Source organism: Antedon bifida, chromosome 3 (genome assembly GCF_963402885.1).
Source record: "Antedon bifida chromosome 3, ecAntBifi1.1, whole genome shotgun sequence".
Taxonomy (NCBI): Eukaryota; Metazoa; Echinodermata; class Crinoidea; order Comatulida; family Antedonidae; genus Antedon; species Antedon bifida.
Window position 1 is genome coordinate 28,573,296 of NC_136228.1, and position 20,356 is coordinate 28,593,651.

Here is a 20,356-nt window from a genome sequence, read left to right on the forward strand (position 1 = left end):
CGTAATATATTGTAGTATGGCTAATGAAAAAAAAAATGTTTTAAATGCACTCGCTCATCAAATTTTGAGGCCACATGGCTTTTTTCTAATTTGAAAAAAAAGGTTGTATTCTGTAAAAAATTGAAAAAAAAAAATTCAATTTACATGCCTTTTTACCAGCCAAATTGCCGTCTAGAACGTCAGAAAAATCAAATTAAATCTCAATCAAACAGGCACCCTACGTCAATTGTATATCAGCATTTAATAATTATGTTGTGAAATAAGAATGGATAAAATAAAAAAAAGGAACAAAATTCAATGACCTACATTTATTAATAGCAACCTGCATATTAAGTACTACACTCAATTTGTTCTTTATCTAAATTAACATCTTTACAGATATTATTGTGTATTTGGATTTCCTATAGGGCATAATTTCATTAAACATATTTATTAACAATAATTGAAATATTTAAAAGATGCAATATAATATATATATACATATTATATCTTACGGCTGTATTATGCAATAAGTTATAACAATGATATTTTAGTGGTAGCGCAATAATGCAGTTTTGACAAAAAGCGACATTAATAGCTTCACTGCTGATTTTGTTGAAATTTTAAAATGCACAATATATTATAATATAAAACAAAAAATATTCTGCACTTTCCTCTATGATTGAGGATCTACAAAATATTTAATATCCAACAAGTGGTTATATTTTATGAATAATTTAAATACAGATTACAAATACTTTGATTTGTTTAACATAGCCACAGAGTAGGTTGAGGTTGTAACGACAATAAAAGTAGTTTCACAAGTCAAAGACAATAATTTTCTAATTCTGAAATTCTGAAAAATTGAAATGTAAACAAATACTTCAAACTATAAACCATATGCAGTATACTATATAAATTTGATAGACATAGATATATTCTAAATTGTCCTGTTGTAAACCAAGATATATATATACCTACCTACAATACATAGGTACAGGAGTGGCGGAGGCATTTATCGATTGGTACAGCATGAGGAATCTCCAAAAACCTCAGCCCAAACAATGTTGCCCTTTTTGTTGAGATAAGAAAATCTTGTAAAATTTACACATCTAAATGCTCGGAAATAGTACGTTCACATTTTGGCTTAACTAGTTTCGCCACTCCTGAGCTAAATTTGCGAAAATGGGTTTTGACAAACTACTGAAAAACACCTCTTCAAAAATTCATTTATCTCATAATTATTCAAAGATCAATATTGAAAAAAAATCTGCATATATGCAGATATTCAAATATATAATTTGCATATTCATAAAGTGATTTAACTGTTCCACATGTGGAATACAAGTTATGAATATTTGAAGAAATGCTGTTGGAAAAATGCGATTAGGTCACGATTAAAATATACAGTTTCTGTGACTTGACACTATATTAACAATATAAGACAATATATTCTATTATGTTAACCTTTGAACTTAAATATTTAAATTTTTACTACAATTTACCTAAAATCTATGAATTGTGTTTCCATATAAATTGTTCTAATAAAACTATACATAAGTCAAACTTTGAATGAGGAAATTACATAAATGTTCTCAAAACAAATTGAAAAAAATAACATCAATCAATAATATTGTTAATATATTTTGAATAAAGTAAATGTAAAAATTAAACATTAATTTTATATATTCGTAGAGTTTAAAATTATATATCGGATCAATATTTGTCAGTTGTAGACCACAGTTACAAGCATATAATACGCTATTCTAAAAGAGGGAGACTAGTACAATTTACTATATTATTTTGAGTATATACATATACATTTTTCTATACAGCAACAGTGTATAAACAATAACATGCCTTAACCAATATTAAGAACATTTAAAGTATTGCTTTGAATACAAGAGCTTTCTTTTCTCACCACGAAAAACATTTCTCAATCACTTGTGTATTTATATAGTAATTTACATAGTGAGTACTTGTATAGTACTTTTAACCAAAACCTGCATACCTTTTTTCACTTTACTGTATACTAATATCCATGTATCAATATTTCATTCGTTTTTAAGTAATTGAAACCTTTACGATGCTTACTATCCCTACCAATTACAATGAAAGGGTTTATAAGTTAATTTGTCATGACTTTCTAGAAAAATTCAGTTCTATGGCCTAGTAAAGTGAGATGATTGTGTAACAGTGTTCTTTTGTTACTGTATAGGAAACAATTTTTTCTATACGTGTTAATATTTCCATCTGTGTATTATAATATTTATATACTATAGAAGTACAAAGAAAGCAGTTTAAATGACAGCCGATTTATGTACCGTATCATGTCTAGTGACAATAACATTCCTGCAGTATCGTGTCTGCTGACAGCAACAGGCACATCCATAAAAACTAAATATCAACTTACACCAACCCTTTAAATACTCTCTCAGTCCCACAGTAGTCCATGTGGCAGCAGACATGATACTGCAGGTTGTTTATTGTCACTAGACATGATACAGCACATCTATCAGGTGGTCTATTAAGAGAAAAAAACTAAAACTTTCTGTCCCTATAACATTTGCTTACACTTACATACAAGTATCAAACATCTTATTTAGACTACAAAATCATTGGCAAATAAGAAAAAAACAGGACTACTTATTACTACATACTGTTGCAATTAGTCAATTTTAACAAAGATTATCAATTCTTAGAATTACATATGAAGAGAAAAATATAAGAACACATCGTATAATCAGTATATTAATGGTACAGAACATTCTTATATTAGAAGACTATTGCACATTAAGTTTAACTGGTCTAAAATCATAGCTCTTATATAATAGTTAATAATAGACTACATTATCTAGTTTAATCAAAATACTAAAACTAACAGTTAATGACACATAGAACCAATCCAAAGCATATGTAATACTGGAATGAATTCAGCCAATCACGTCCTTCACTCATGGCAACAATAGTAGTTTTCGTTAATCATTGTGAATAAATCATCGACGGGTAAAAACGGCTCAATGTGTCAATATTATGCAATAATATGAAAGATTTAAAATTATAATACTATATTATAATATAACAAAGAAATATAATTAATTACTATACTATTAAAGTCATTAAACATTATAATATAATAAAGAGTTCAATATAACAAAATTATTCATAGAACAACTATAAATAGTAAATAAAAACTGGAATGGAAGAGAGAGGAATAACGAAAATGCAATTTTGTAAATAATTAGAATTATTCATAAATAAATGTGTATATATTTATATAATATGTACGTAATATACACCATATGATAAGGTGGTTAATCATCTTTTGATTGGTGGATTTGAAAGATAAACAATTTAGAAAACCAATGAAGGCGATTGGTCAGAAATCATGGTTCATGTTTGGTAAATGTTCAACTGTTGCTTAGGTCACACAGCTCTGACAGAAAGTTTTCTGGTGTGATCATGTGTGTTGAGCCTGAAAGAAAAAAAGGGAACAAATTAAATTGTCAGTTATTATAGTACAAGTGTTAGTTTGTTATACAGCTTGAGTGTTATAGTATGAATATTATACTTTGTCTTCCTTCGGCTCGAATCATTATGCATATCACAGCATAATCTAGATTATAATTCAGGTAAGTCAACTCTTGCATAATCTACTATTATAGTACAAGTGCATGATTTGTGAATTATAGCATGAGTCTTATAGCATGAAGTGTTACAGTATGAGTCTTATAGCACAAAGTTTTACAGTGTTACAGTACGAGTGTTATAGTACGGTATTATAGTGAGAGAATAATAATGAGAGTATTATAGTAAAGTGTTATAATACGAATGTTATAGTATGTGTGTATAGTATGTGTGTTACAGTACGAGTGTTACAGTACGAGTGTTACAGTACGAGTGTTACAGTACGAGTGTTACAGTACGAGTGTTACAGTACGAGTGTTACAGTACGAGTGTTACAGTACGAGTGTTACAGTACGAGTGCTACAGTACGAGTGCTACAGTACGAGTGCTACAGTACGAGTGTTACAGTACGAGTGTTACAGTACGAGTGTTACAGTACGAGTGTTACAGTACGAGTGTTATAGTAAGAGTATAACAGTGAGAGTTTTATAGTGAAAGTATTAGAGTATGAAAATCATAGTATGAATGTTATAGTACAAGTGTTAAAGTACGAGTATAATAGTGAGAGAACAATAATAAAAGTATTAGAGTATGAGTATTATAGTGCAAGAAAAAGGGCATATGAGTATCATAGGACGAATAGTAGAGGCAAATTAAATATCTTACCCATGTAGATTTCCCATGAGTTAAACTCTCGACAGACCTCGTATGCAGAACGCATCTCAGAGTAAGTCATACCACCAAGAATGAACACAATCAAACGTGGGCCGCTGCGATGTTCTGAACGGCTTGGACCTTTTGACCAATGCCCATATCTTGCACTGTAAATAAAGAAATCACTCAACATTACATAACTGACAATATTAATAGAAATGTGTTAAAATCGGTTGCTTTTATTAGTGATACAGATACAGTTCTGTGAATTTTACAAACAGAAGTGCTATATAAATATGTTGACACATTCAGTGGCTGAGCAGTTAAGAAAGTGTAACCGTAATCCATAGCCATAACATCGACAATGGTTCAAGACTTACTGAAGAATGAGTCTTCACGGATAAGGACTATAAAGCAGTTTCAATATACACAAAATGCTTTTGTGTATATTGGATACATACAGTCACTGTCTTGGACAGACGAGAGAGTTCTACAATTGGCAGCACTGACATTTTGTGACCCATTATTATTATTGACTTGTTTCTCTCTTTAGGTCAAAAGTATTTAGATGCTACGTTCAGCAATATTCAACAAGAGTAGTGCATTGGTTCTAAAAACCTATATAATACTCACAGTAAATTGTCTAAATAGATCTTTTTAATAGAGTATTGGCCCACTATATTTAATACTAGCAAATTATGTTTTAAAAAAACACCTTTTTTTGCAATTTGATACCAATAGCTCCACACTCATGAAATGAAAACCACAAAATGAAATGGAACAACTCTGTATTTCCTGGGTCTTTCTTATGAATTTTACTACATTTATAAAACATGATATAAGATTGATAATAAAGTAACTAACCTCCTGGTACCAGATGAACTGTGACCTGATGATGCTGGTTTACCCGACAGATATGGGAACAATTTCTGATCCAACTTGTCATTACAGGCATCCTAATAAAATACAAATCAAACAGCATTTGATTAAAATGAATCTTTTTTTGGGTTACAATAAACGCATTGTTTTACAACATTGATGGGGTGAGGAGGATTGCCATTAAAATGTCATAGGAATACATTTTAGCTGAGCAAATTGTTCAGAACTGAAGTGAAACGATCCAGTGTACAAACGCTTAGGTCGGCATACACTGATTGTAATTAGTCACAGTTGCATTGAGTTGCTCGTGGCACTTATGATTTGGTACCATGTCGACATAAGCTTGTTCCCACTAGGATGCAATGCAAGGACGTAGACACAACATATTGGAGGAAAATGTAGTAAGAACATAACTTTGCATGTCACAACTGGGAACCATGTAAGCATGGTGCCGTAGACGATATATTCAACAATGTTTTATGATTTGCATTCATTACGACAGTGCTGATTCAACTTTTCGTAAGAGGGGGATCTGAATTTTAAGTTGGAATATTTTCTTACGTTGTGTTGTTGCGTCAGGATTTTTTTCTACTGGGATCCTAGTCTAATCTCCATGATACTATGGATGTTATCATTAATAATAATAGTATCATTACATATTATGCTTTCAGAAATAAATTTTTTTTTTTAAATTTATAAAAAAGAATTACCTCCATTATGTCCTTAATCAAAGGTGACCAACGTGAAAGCTGATAAGTGTGTTCCGAAACACGTTCTTTTCGTTCTATCGTTTTAGGCTTCCGGAATTTGGGCTGTGAAAATATTAACAAATTTAATACGAGTCAATACAGAGAGGATAAATTGGTTATATTAATTACATTGACAATAGTGTGAAAAGGGTACAAGTCTTTGATTAGCAAGTGAATACATAAAAATTGTGTGAATGGGTGCTAGTGTTTTCACTAGAAGCACTTACATCATATATGACCTGCACACCCAGACGTTTCATGTTGGTCACAATATTCTTCTCTGGCTCAGGAATCTGGGCATGTTGTATTAACTTAGCAAGATTCTCCTCACTGATTCCTGTAAGAAATAAAATAAAATGAACAAAGTGTAGTGATCTAATGGGTCTGGGTGGCAATCGTCTGTGTGGTAATCGTCTGGGTGGTAATCGTCTGGGTGGTAATTGTCTGGGCAGTAATTATCTGGGTGGCAATTGGCCGGGTGGTAGTATTCTGAATGATTCAAGAATCTGGGCATGCTATATTAATTTAGCAAGATACAATACCTCACTAATTTCTGAACGGAAAAAGAAATTTAATAAAAAAAATAAAAACCTACCATTTTTGCCAATGATGTATAGCAAAATAATGCGAATCTTATCCATTGAAGTTATGTTTTGGTCCAGTAAAATTGGAACAATACTTCTCATGTGGTCACGGATTTTCTCTCCCTCAGAGTCTGTTCCCATAGCCAAATCCTGCTCCACACGGCAAAGTTTTTCCACGTTACCTTTAAACTTGGTCATACAGTCTTCAGCCAATCGCAACTGAGTTGAATACTTGTAAGATATAATAAAAGGAATAATCAATTAAGCTCTCTATTGTGGAATAACATGCTCTTTTTCATAAATAATTCGTGCAATATGATACACTTGACTGGTTAATAAAAGTTTTTCCAGTTTCTGCTGTATAGAAATTGTGGTAATTTATTCATACGGTTATTAATCATTATTTTTTGCAGCAGCAGAAACAGGCCCTACTTCAATCTATGGCATTTGAACGGAGATGATTTTTTTTAATGTTCAAAAAATAAACATTTACCACTCGTAATTCCTTCTGATACTGAGGCATCTTTTTCAACATCACTGATAAGTCTCTGACACTAGTCTGAAATAAATGCGAATACATTTTTATAAATATTGAAAAACAATATCAGTATCTATAGTATATGACTAATACCTTTTTCACATCTGCATAAATTGTTACAACTTGTAACCAGGTTTGATCTAACACCTCTGGACATTTCGGAACAAAAAAACAAAATGACCGCCATTGTATTGTGAAGATTTTAAACTACATTTGAAAACAGCCACAAAGGGTCTGTGAGTTGGGAGAAATGGGATATCAACTTTACCAGAATTTGTACTGGGAAGGTTTTAAACTACTGGAGTGAAGTAGGGTGGGGGAGAGCTAATAGAGGACAGGTATTTCTTCTAGAATATCATAAATAAAATTATATATTTTAAGTACAAAATAATGAAATAAAGTTTACCTTATCTTCTTTACATTTCATTCGTTTATCAACAGCAAACTTCTTCAACTTTGATGTCACCTCCCTTGATGAGGAAAAAACAGATAATAATTATATATTCATACAGGATAATAGCAACCTAGCAAGCTTATATCAAACTTATCCTAAGCATTGGCATACTCCTATGTGGTCACTCATCATCCTAGGATCATAGATCCTACTAACATGGTCATACTTCCACATGGTCACTCATCATCCTAGGATCATAGATCCTACTAACATGGTCATACTTCCACATGGTCACTTATTATCCTAGGATCATAGATCCTACTAACATGGTCATACTTCCACATGGTCACTCATCATCCTAGGATCATAGATCCTACTAACATGGTCATACTTCCACATGGTCGATCATCATCCTAGGATCATAGATCCTACTAACATGGTCATACTTCCACATGGTCACTCATCATCCTAGGATCATATATCCTACTAACATGGTCATACTTCCACATGGTCACTCATCATCCTAGGATCATAGATCCTACTAACATGGTCATACTTCCACATGGTCACTTATTATCCTATGATCATATATCCTACTATCATGGTTATTTTCATACTCCTACATGGTCACTCATCATCCTAGGATCATCCTACTATCATGGTCATTTTCATACTCCTATGTGGTCACTCATCATCCTAGGATCATATATCCTACTATCATGGTCATTGTCATACTCCTACATGGTCATTCATCATCCTAGGATCATATATCCTACTATCATGGTCATTGTCATATTCCTATGTGGTCACTCATCATCCTAGGATCATATATCCTACTATTGCGGTCATTGTCATACTCCTACGTGGTCACTCATCATCCTAGGATCATATATCCTACTATTGTGGTCATTGTCATACTCCTACATGGTCACTCATCATCCTAGGATCATCCTACTATCATGGTCATTTTCATACTCCTATGTGGTCACTCATCATCCTAGGATCATATATCCTACTATCATGGTCATTGTCATACTCCTACATGGTCACTCATCATCCTAGGATCATATATCCTACTATCATGGTCATTGTCATATTCCTATGTGGTCACTCATCATCCTAGGATCATATATCCTACTATTGCGGTCATTGTCATACTCCTACGTGGTCACTCATCATCCTAGGATCATATATCCTACTATTGTGGTCATTGTCATACTCCTACATAGTCACTCATCATCCTAGGATCATATATCCTACTATCCTGGTCATTGTCATACTCCTATGTGGTCACTCATCATCCTAGGATCATATATCCTACTATTGTGGTCATTGTCATACTCCTATGTGGTCACTCATCATCCTAGGATCCTATATCCTACTATTGTGGTCATTGTCATACTCCTATGTGGTCACTCATCATGATAGGATCATATATCCTACTATTGTGATCATTGTCATCTTCAATACTGTATCAACTTACTGAGATACAACAGCAATATGCTGGTGACGCAGCTCTACCCACAATTCATCATTGTCATCCAACAATACTTCCTTGTCTGGCATATCTGGTGAGGGCGCTTCATATCTTAAAAAGAATTTCAATGTCATTATTATTAATAAGTGCATTCAACCACTATGGATGGTGCAATGAGAGACAAGGCTTCTTGCCTAATAGCACAAACTAAAGATAGTCATGAGCAAGTTAATTCCTCTACCCATGTTAGTTCAGTTCCTTGTGTCATCCTTGGTATATTGTAAACAGAAATTACAATATTTTTAAACATGAAAATTGGATTTGGTTCACATACTAAAGAATATCTGTATATGCAATATATTCTTTCAAAATAAATTACTTAATGAAATAACACAAATAGAGACCAAACAGTTACTTAGGGACCATTATTATACTGAAGTTTTTTTATATTTTAACTTAATTAACTTTTAACTTAATATTTTTGTATGCAATTACTTAGCAAGCTTTTTTGAGTAATCATACAGAGTGTTTATTGGAATGACTACCTCATAAACATATACATTGAAACAATCATATATTATCAGTAAAACAATGTAGGCCTGCAGTAACTGCAGTAGAATGATTTTCACATGATCTCTTACTTGTACACATCATTTTCAATCTGGAGCAGATCATATGCCATAGCCTGGAAAGTAAGCTCATGAAGAAGTGGTGACACGGGGTCAAATCCTCTGTCGATGATCAGCAACTGTGAACGATGTTTGTCAACTCCCTAAAAGAGAAACAAAGCTCAGTAATATTAATATCATAATCAATATTTTCATTTACAATCAATTTCACATTGTTTACTAAGTGCCACAAATGTAATATTTATTCATTTAAAGAGAATTGAGATCAAAAGTATGTTTTTATTTTTAATATAAATAAATACCTACATTCATACGTCCAATCATTTCTATTTATTGAATAATTTATAAGAATCATACATACATAAATACAGAGAGAAAAAAATATACAGTTGGTAATGAAGTTCAAACAGACAATTAAATTATTTTTACAAATTTGGGAATGGCATGTTTGGATGCTTTCTATTCGCAATGCTAGCAAAATAAGAAAAAGAGCCATAAAAATGTCCATACAGTAAATAATTAAAAATGATCTACCTCTCCCATGGTGGGGTCGTCAGCTTTGTAAGCATCCAGCTTTGATTGTATGATTTGACCAAGCTCAGCATTGTGCTCAAACTCTCCTCGTATACGCACACTTGGATACTCACCAAGAGTTGAGCAGAGCGTGGCGATTTGTGCGGCTAGTTTCTCCAAAGTGCTAGCACAATGGCTAGTCTTGGCTGGGTTGTACAGTGTGCTGAAACTGCTTGGATTGTCCAAGGAGAAAATCTAGATATAAAAAAAATAATACCCAAAATAAAACATTAATTTCGGCTATCATTTAAACCCATTTAAGCCTGAGGCAAGATTATTGGATAAATGTTGTGCATGATACATTTACAATAGAACCTGTATCTTCAGGATGGGGACCTAACAAAATGTACTTTTAATATTATAGTGTTATTGCTTCTAATTTGTTTAGCTAGGCCTAGCAGCCATAATGCCTCAAAAAGCTAGGCCTACGTTTATTTTGGCGAAACAATATTTTTGTTAGCGTGAGCCTAGGGTGCTATGAAAAATAAACATGAAAGTGTCTTTGGCCCAAGTGTTCCCTTATTAGGGGTGTCCTCTGAATAAAGTTTGGCCAAAGGGTAAAAACACATGGCTCCTTTTTCGTTTCACAGGAAATTGTCCCATTATAATAGGGATGTCCTCTGAATAGAGGAATACAGAAGAAGGGGTCCTACTGTATAATTTTACCTTAGCTTCACATGGAAGAAAAGCAATGTTGATCTCCTTCAAAGTCTTGATGAACTTTGATGCAGGACTTCTACAGATTTCAGTAAACAAGTCATCAGGACAAGCTGAATAAAAATGATCATATTGCTGATTACTCAATTAATCAAACAATGAAATAGTAAATAAAACTAGTTGTGAATTCAATATTCATTGCATAAAATATATGAATTTTTATGTCAAAAACTGCTAGTAAACACTTTTTTAAATAAATCGTAAAAATACTGATGTTGAATTTTGTTATTGCTTCTTTTGTCTATCTCGATATTGAAATGTTTCTTCAAATAACTGAAATCATATGTACATCTCAAATACGTTGTCAAAATATGGTTCTCGGTAAAGTTGTCCTTTAACACATACATGTATAGAGTTTGTCTACAGAAATGACCAACCTTACACATTGATTTTTGGAAATTAGGTAAAAAATGAATATTTCCATGGATTCAGTAAAATACCTTATTAAAACAACTTCATGACCCAACATTTAAGTGTCCACATAGAGTAGGGTTGTTGTAATGGGAAATGTGTCTTTCAATAGTGGTGACCCCTAAATATTTGCTTAACAAAGGAGAAGTTTTAATGTATTACTACTAAATTTACCTTCCGTGAAGAAGACATGTGCAAGCCTGTATTGTAGGCTACGAATGCTTTCAAAGTCTTTCTTCAGTATATCAACAGACTGGGGGAAAAAAGAAAAAAAAATTTAATAATTTTACCGATTATCAACATCATCATAGCAGGTACTGTATAGTATGAGGAAATAGACATACAGTATTAGCAAAACAAATAAATAAATCAAGCACTCCTACTGTAGGAAGTTTATCGTAGAGGAAATGATCATACTGTATAATAGTACTGTACTGTTCTAGAATGAACACTTGATTTTAGAATGTGTTACCTGTTGATGTTCATGACGAATTATTAATAGATTTTAAACATTTTATTAAGAGTCTTAAATATCTATATGCAATGTCAACAAATATAAACTTGCCCTTTTATTCCTAGATTTGTAATGTTTATTTATTTATAATAGGTTAAGACAAATATTTAGATTTTACATGTTTTATTAGGAATTTTAATTGCATTTGTATAACTTTTCATTTTCCATTTTGGTGAGGTATTGGACAGCGATTCATTTCGCTTATTGGTTAACCAGTCATTGGATTTTTAACTCTATTCTTTTGTTTGTTTGTAATGTATTTGTTCTTTTCTGACGAAATAAATGAAATAATATATTATGAAATATATCTTTTTAGAATACAATTTTATTTAGTGAAATAATTTAACTTACATTCTGATTTGGCTGTATCAGGTATATGGCTTCCATTGTTGTCAGTGGTTCACGCTTTTTAGCTAAATCTTCAACAACTAAAAACAAGCAACGCAACCAGTTTTAAAGACTTTTATAAGAGCTGGCAGTAATAGATTCCTAGCCTAGTTATTAATTGTATTTTTTTCATAATTTTGTTTGCTCATACTAATAGGTCTTTGTAACTATCAAACTATTTTGACAAAAAAATATGGTAGTGATACTGTATGACATCATCGTGTCTATATATGGACACGTCATTTGTTGTCACATAAAGTTTGATAGACAGAGCTTTAGGCTACATAATTAAAACTTGCGGACAGGATTATTCATTTGTTGGTAACCTTAGGTACAACTGTAACTCACTGGTGATGCCATTCTCTGTCAGGTTGTGCATTTTGCAGCAGGAGGATATCATCCTCATTCCAAGCTTGTCCACCACCAATACTCTCCATTCTTTATTCTTCCGCACCGACTTAATCACTTCAAGAATATCTATAAAACAGAAAATAGGAATTATTTTAATATCTCAATTACAAAATATAATCTGCCAGTCAAGGGATAGATCAAGGCAGAGCGAGGGGGGCTAGATGTCCTCCAAGTAGGGGTTATCAAGGGTCAACTGACAGCTGTACAGTAGCTTACTGTTTAACATGTTTGCCTTCCAATCCCTGGGTTTAATCCTGTTCTAGTGCTAGGGTTGTAACTCGCGACTGTTTCTTTACTCCCTAAGCCTAAAGCGAGACTTAGACTAGGAATGCTTATTCAGTTTAAATCAATCCTGTAGTGCAATTGTGAGAAAACAAAAACAATAAAAATAATACTGAAGGTACTCATTCACAAGTAATTGTAGAAACATTATATCATTGCTAGTACGCCACTTCTTAGTATACAGTAGGAATAAAATAAGTACAGTGTTCTGTTCTGATTATTCATGCCTGCAAGCCACAGTGATAGTAAGACCTCACCCATGTTTTACTGTTACATTTATGTGTAATACACATCTAAATATTCATATGAATATGTCCATGGAGTAAAGAATTTGAATTAAAAACACTAAACTCACACCAACTTAATTGCATTAAAACAATCATAAAAATGTGCCACCCCCACCTGGGGATGCTCAGTCAGACTTGCAACTTTCTAGGATGAATAATCTCGCCATTAATTAGCAAGTGTATGGGCCTGTTATGAACATACATGTCATGTAATTCATTTACAGTAGGCCTACTGTACTACAGTAGATGATAAATTACAGTCAGCTATAAAGTCTGGTAAAGCCTGGTTTCCATAAAATCGCTACACAACAGAGCGTAGCGATTCTATGGAAACACTAGAATTTATCGGGGATCTAGTACGAGAGCGCTAAATATTCTTTGGTGCGTGTATGCGATTCATCGCCGACAAAATCGGCAAAGTTGAACATGGTTGAACTTTGCTGATTTGACTGTGATGAATCGGGGAGCCTTCCCGATTGCGTCGGCGACATCTGCATGTGTAGCGATTTTAATGGAAACGCTGTAGCGCCGGTGTAGCGATTTTATGGAAACCAGGCTTAATGTAATTTACATTTTAAATAAACAATCAATCAATTTTTTTCATAGAAGAAAACTGGAATTAATATACTCACAATAGATTATTATTATTGAATTGAAGCCACAAAAAATGCATTTAGTCAAAACAAAAAGCATTCTTATCTAAGAATTTTATTAAGATTTATAACTTGTATTTCATAACAATATTTCAGAAATAAAAATTTCTCTTATTTTAACATGCTGTAAATTGCTTGTGGTCATAAAAAAGTTTAAATAAAAAAATAATAAAGTGCTATTGTCTTAAAAAACATTTTTTGCTAAGCATTTCTGACCGCACGTTTGTTAGCACTGTTTCTACTGATACTCAATTCCTAGCTTCTCCAGTCTGAGACTTAGTTCATTCTATTTACGATATTTTATCTATTTTATATCTTTTATGGCGAGTTATGGATATTATATATTAATATTATAAATAAAAAATGTTCACACATTGGGAAAGATAATATTGAATTGATTATTAATTAGCAAAATATCATACAAGACTGAGCTGCTACATATTATCATAAAAGCAATCCAAATTTTCCTCACTTCACACTATCTTATTCAATTAATAATAATAATCAGTATTATGAATATAATTTTATTGCTTAAATTATTGTACAGTACATTGTATACAAATATTAGCTGAGTAGACAGAAATTAATTGTAATCTACTGTACACTGTACCACTATAAAATCAATTTGAGCATTTTATAACAAAATTCACTTATCACGACCATAATATCCACAGTGAATTTGTCAATGAGATTGGGATGAATATGATTATTCAAGATGATATTATTATGTACTGGCACAATCGCTACAGTTAAAATGCAGTCACGGCTGAGCGACTTCAATGTGCAGCAGCAGCGAGCAGATCAATATTTCATCTTAAGCTAGCTGAATGGCGAATGTAAGAAAAACATAGCAAACCACGGGCTATCTAATTACCATCGACGACAATACTCTACGATATCCTAACAAATAATAATTTAAATATTGGAATTTTTAATAAGATTATATTACTCCTGTACGTGTGAATACCTTTAGGCACATATTTTGACTTAATATGCAGATTGTTAGATTCAGTTTAGACATGTTTTTTGTTATTTGGTCAAATATTTACTATAGGTACCCTTCTGTAAATATTGCGGACCACGAAAGACACACATAATTCTAATGTCTATTGGAGTCAAGTTTATTAGCATTTCATATCACATCAATACACAGGTCAATTATATGCCAGCCATTACATAGCAATATTTCTAGGTCTACACAATTATTTATAAATGTAAACCATTGCCGGGTTAAATCTCTGATTTAAAATAAAAATGTTTTAAAAGCAAACATTCCAAGAACTTCTATTTATAAAACAAAATGGATGGCTTGAGAAGAATATTATAATTATATTATTAATCAATTAAATTGAACTTTACAGTTGTAAGCAAAATCATACCATTATATATTTATTGGGGTATATATGGTAATGAACAGGGCGGGATCCAGAATTTGTCAAATAAGGAAGCATCAACATAAAATAGTCTGTCAAAATTATCGAAAGGTATTTCATAATTTTATTTTAGTTGTCAAAATGGGAGGGGGAGAGGAATGCACGCTACTGACAAACAATAAAATGTCTACACTATCAAACATTAATTCATTCTCAGTAATAATAAACTGAAGGTGTCATTAGTAATCAGTTTATCGCTGAGGATACCGTATTGTTTTAAAACACCGGTTCTTGCCAGGTCACCGAAGTCAAGGAACGTTAGGCCAGGTTACCGTTGCATTCATAGATGAGATCGTCTGGGAATCTTTTTAATTTTAAGCTATTTAATTGAATACATTATTATTAACATTATGGTAGTAAGATGTCTACTGCAATGTTTCTTTCATAGTTTCTTCTATTTCATTCAAACCCCAATTATTTTATTCTACTACAGTCATAAGTTACAGTTAGTATATCTGCTATGACTAAAATTGAATAAGATTTGATGTTGTCGAAACCTACAGTACCAGCAATAAACAACAACATTTTTAGTAATCCTATCAGATTACAGTAGGCCTACTGTAGACTGATACAGCAGTTTGATTTTCTTAATTCTACTGTTTTATTGTACGTCCTCAGTACTGTATATTATTGACAATACATGTGTAGAAAATCAAGAAAAACATTGAGAGCTAGGCATAGCTGACTAAAACTGCATCTTCTAAACAGTAAAGTTAATAATTTAGTGTTATTATTAGTTAGTTATTTAAAAAGCATAATAATATGAAAATAAGAAAATACTCATCTAACTACAATGTTGATAAAAGGGCTTGAAATTCACCCTACCCAACTAGCCATTTTATAGTAGCTTACTTTATTAGTAGAATACTTCTTTACGCTATTTGAAAATTTCAAAACTACTGTAGGCTAGTTAATGCTTTCTCAGTTTTAAAAAAAATATGTACAGACAGTACAGTACTTTATATTCTATTGTATAGTACTCTATCTCATCTGCCAATCTACTAAATATTGTTCAACTAGGCCTAGTTATAGAATTAATTCATTTGCATACCAGTGGATAAAAAAAAAGTAGATTTCTTCAGTGTAGCTCTGGAAACTTTGAGAAGTATGGGTATTTGAATGCTATTGAATGTTTAGATATAGATTTTTTTAGTAAAGATGATTGATTTAGATTGACGATGGCGAGTACAAGATTGACCGTCGATGGCGAGTAAGACTGACGATGGGTTAGGGCTACTATAGGCCTACTGTAGGTCTAAATAGTAAATTATAAGGCCTATGCTTGCCTGTAGTAGCCAGATAAGCCTTTATTATGCCTTAAATATTAGTCTACTCTAGGCTTACTAATACTAGTAGGCCTAATTGAATGTACTAGGTAGGCATACTCTAGATAGGCCTAGCTAGCCAGGCCTAGGCCCTCTAGTCTAGGCCTAGTAGTAGGTAGGCCTAGCTATTTTAGGCCTAGCTAGGCCTAGCCTGGCCCTAGGCCTATTTTGTCCCCTTTTTATTTTCATTCAGTCAAAACATTTATACAACATGCAGTTTAACATAATTAATGCATATGAGACAATAGATGAAAAAACAACATTTGTTTGCTATTTATTTTATAAAATATCAATATCCATGTATATTTAAAATGTCAAATTATCCTAGGCCCAAGTCTTCAATCGCTGTAAGCAAGTTGTTGAGAATAATCACGGGGAACGAGAGCGTCGTCTCGCCTGACACGAATCGGTAAATGTTTATGACAGGGCGGTAACGCGCTAATATCACCTCATGTAAATGGACAAATTATCTAGTTTTGCAATTTCTAAAAAGGCTATAATTGCAACAACATATCAATAAACAATTTAAGATTATAATACGGATGTTAACAATAGTAATACATCACAGAAACGTCCTTTAAATGATACTTACTCGTTCCAACAACCGCTTTCAGTGACATGATTCTAGGCTGGGGATGGGCACACCGTTATGTTTATTCATAAACAGGGCGTTCTAACACACAGTGTGTTTCGTCCAAAGGGCATTTGTCCACACCACTAATTAGATAAACCCGGGTTTTAAAGATCGTGCATGCTGCGGGAGGGAAATTTAAGCACCCACTATCAAACAAGAATGAAAACACTTCTAACGTCTGTTGTTTTATGTAAGAAAATGTATGTTTAATATCGTCAATCGACGATCGTTCTCCGTTTTAAATGCAGAAAAAGCGTAGCCTATTTCAAATAATAAGGGTTCTAAGTAGAACCCTTAAATTATTTGAAATAGAACTTTTATTTGTAGAACTTCTACATGGACCAAATGATGCGAATGGTCACAGTTTAATAATATTATGATATGTGGGTTATTATTGTCAATATGTTTATATTATTATTAATAAACAATAGACTGGTAAGACACTCCGGTCGAGGTATAGGCCTATATGGGCCTAAGTGGTTCGGTGCATTGTACCTCAATATTGAGAAGTCTCGACTAGTGATCATTATTAGAACATTACTTTTAAAAAGGGGTGTCTAGGCTTCCACCGTCATTTTGGAGGAAGTGTGATTTTTTTTAAATATTTTATTTATATGAGGGGGGGGGGGGAGGGGGCGGGTTCTTTTGAGGACAGATGTTCCCTTTTTTTCAATTGTTGTAATGTTCAATTTACTCAGCAGGTCAACCTAAAAGATACCATCCATTTTTTACATAGGCCTAACGCCTACTCATAGGCCTAATATGAAAATTAAAACCACTTATGCTTTGGCTTAAAATGTGAATGTAGACATGAAAATCTATGGAATTCGAAAAGTGTATCATGGCAACCATGGAACATTCCGATCGTTCTTTTCACCGCGCATAGAACAAAAAAATGCATTTCGAATGTGCACGCACACGCGCTTAAAATATCTATATAAGCAGCGCATCGGCCACCAACAAATCGACAACAACCTGAGATTTCTCTCTATCAGTTGTTTTTTACACACTGTATGTGCTCTTCGCAAAACGTGTTGCTAAGTAAACGCGTGCACGGAATTCGAATCGAAAACTACTAAGTGACTGGAATCAAACATGGCTAAAAAATCGATTGAGCTTCAACAACAAGACATCATCACGACGAAGGAACAATCAAATGGAGCCGGGTAGGCCACAAAATATTAGCTGATTTCTTGTTTTTATTTTAATTATAAATAGGCCATTTAACTAGGCCGTTAAGTTAGTACCTAGTAGAAGGCCTAGTACTAGATACGAGAGCCAGGTCCTCCCAGGGAAATTTAAAATGAAATGTTCCCCTGTCTCCAGATATATTGTTTTGGCCAAGGCCTAGTGAGGAGTAGCAGAAATAATAATTATATAAAATTAATGAGGTTTTATTAATATTATACAGTATTATGTTATGCCAAATTAATATCTATATTAATTAGCACATTGCATATTATATTAGGCCTATTGACTTATTTTATTTCTATAGGCCCTAAGTTAGGCCCATTTATTGAAGTCTTTTATCTTTGGTATTTATTTTATGCTTATAACGTTTCGATTTAAGTAGATCTCAACAAGATGCACCCCAGCAAACAAGGAGAAAGTCAGTATTTAGAAGGATTTGGACAGCAGTGCTTCATCTTCTTTGTATCAGAAGTGATGAACCAACGGATAGCAACTTAAGTTCGTCATCATCATCATCATCATCATCACAGTCTTCTTTGTGGCCACGGTCATCGACATTCGCACATTCTCCTGGCCAGATATTAACACCCAGAGGAGAGGTCATTCCCCTAAGAAGACAACATGTTCGTAGCGTGTCGTCATCATCAACTATCGTTTCTCCAGCAAAGCGTATTTTAAAACTACCAAAATCCACGTTATCACCCGGTGAGATACCCCCAGAAATGAGTAGTAGTAGTAGTAGTGTGCCATCTTCGTTGTCATCACAATGGCCATTATCATCTGCCAGTAGCGTCAATGGTTCTTCGACTTCGGCGACAAGTAACACCACCACCACTTCACCAACATCCGTCCGTAACAATATAGATCCTACAGCAAAACTTTCGGAAATGCTGCCGCCTGTGAGGTTACTGGATAGCGGAAGTGTCTCCGACCTTTGTAATCCCGTACGTCTTGGACAGGGAAGTTTTGGTCGTGTTGACCTGATGTTATCCAATCTTTTTCCAGGTCAACAACACCTCGTCGCAGTCAAGACGGCTTTTTTGAACAGTTACATCAATCCTGATGAAGCATGGGACAAGATGGTGGTAGAAGCACGTGTCATGAAGTTCTTAGATGATCTGCCTTCTGTTCCTCGTGTCTTTGGCGTTTTTCGTCAAGGTCAAGTATGTTGTATGGTACAGCAGTTTATTGGAGACACTCACAACAGGTCTAGTACAACATTTTTGCATGTATTGCGAACTGGACGGCCATCTTTAAGTGCGCTTCAATGTATGTCTATGACATTACAAGTTGTCATTGCCCTCAATACAATCCACCAAAGAGGACTGATTCACAATGACGTAGCGCTTAGAAACATCCTTGTCCACCATGATGGAACCAGCTATAGTGCGAAGCTTACAGACTTCGGGATGGCATGCAGACTGCAATACCCAAGAGGAAATAGGCAGATAAAGTTTTCATCGGTGGCCGAGGCCCTACAGTTTCACCAGGATTATCCAGATGTAGCACCAGAAAAATACCTTGATGGTGCTTGCGACTCAGTCCAGGGTGACGTGTATTCCGTCGGCCATGTTATGAAGATGTTAGCATTGGCAATTAGAAGCAGGGAGATGGTTGACCTTGGAGAGGCGTGTGCAGCATTCGATGCGGATGATCGATTATTTCTAGATCGTGTAATCAACATCTTGAACACAATTATAGAAAATGAAAAGATAAATCCAACATGCCGAGCTTTTAGACGAGTTACTAATTATTAACATTCATACAAACACACACAACTAATAATAGCGATTAATAATATTAAACGAATAATAGGCCTAGTAATGATATAAAAATCATATAATAAATAATATAAAAAAACCATAAAAATAAAAACATATATTCATCATTGTTTGTTTTATTGTTTGTTTATTTCTGTCAACGTGTGTTATACTAAAGTTTTAATAATAAATATGATAAAATCTCGCATAATATGATGTAAAAGTATAGGGCCTAAATATTTTTTTTAAACGAACTTGTTGCTATTGG

General features: G+C 33.4%; 2 protein-coding genes across 3 annotated transcripts in view; one reads left to right on the top strand and one right to left on the bottom strand.

Moving 5' to 3' along the window:
• The window catches only part of LOC144836907 (cyclin-dependent kinase 9-like), a 400,420-nt gene that overhangs the window by 237,389 nt on the left and 142,675 nt on the right, over window positions 1-20,356 (top strand). The window lies entirely within an intron of this gene.
• Window positions 294-17,209, bottom strand: LOC144838657 (syntaxin-binding protein 1-like). Its single transcript, XM_078694087.1, has 16 exons — window positions 17,096-17,209; window positions 12,461-12,589; window positions 12,077-12,153; window positions 11,386-11,464; window positions 10,750-10,853; window positions 10,045-10,278; window positions 9,523-9,653; window positions 8,888-8,992; window positions 7,417-7,480; window positions 6,966-7,031; window positions 6,484-6,703; window positions 6,116-6,225; window positions 5,850-5,951; window positions 5,125-5,216; window positions 4,273-4,427; window positions 294-3,454 (listed from the first exon to the last, which is right to left on the bottom strand). Exons 1-16 carry the CDS (start codon window positions 17,121-17,123, stop codon window positions 3,390-3,392), a joined length of 1,761 nt encoding a protein of 586 aa, XP_078550213.1. The 5' UTR covers window positions 17,124-17,209; the 3' UTR covers window positions 294-3,389.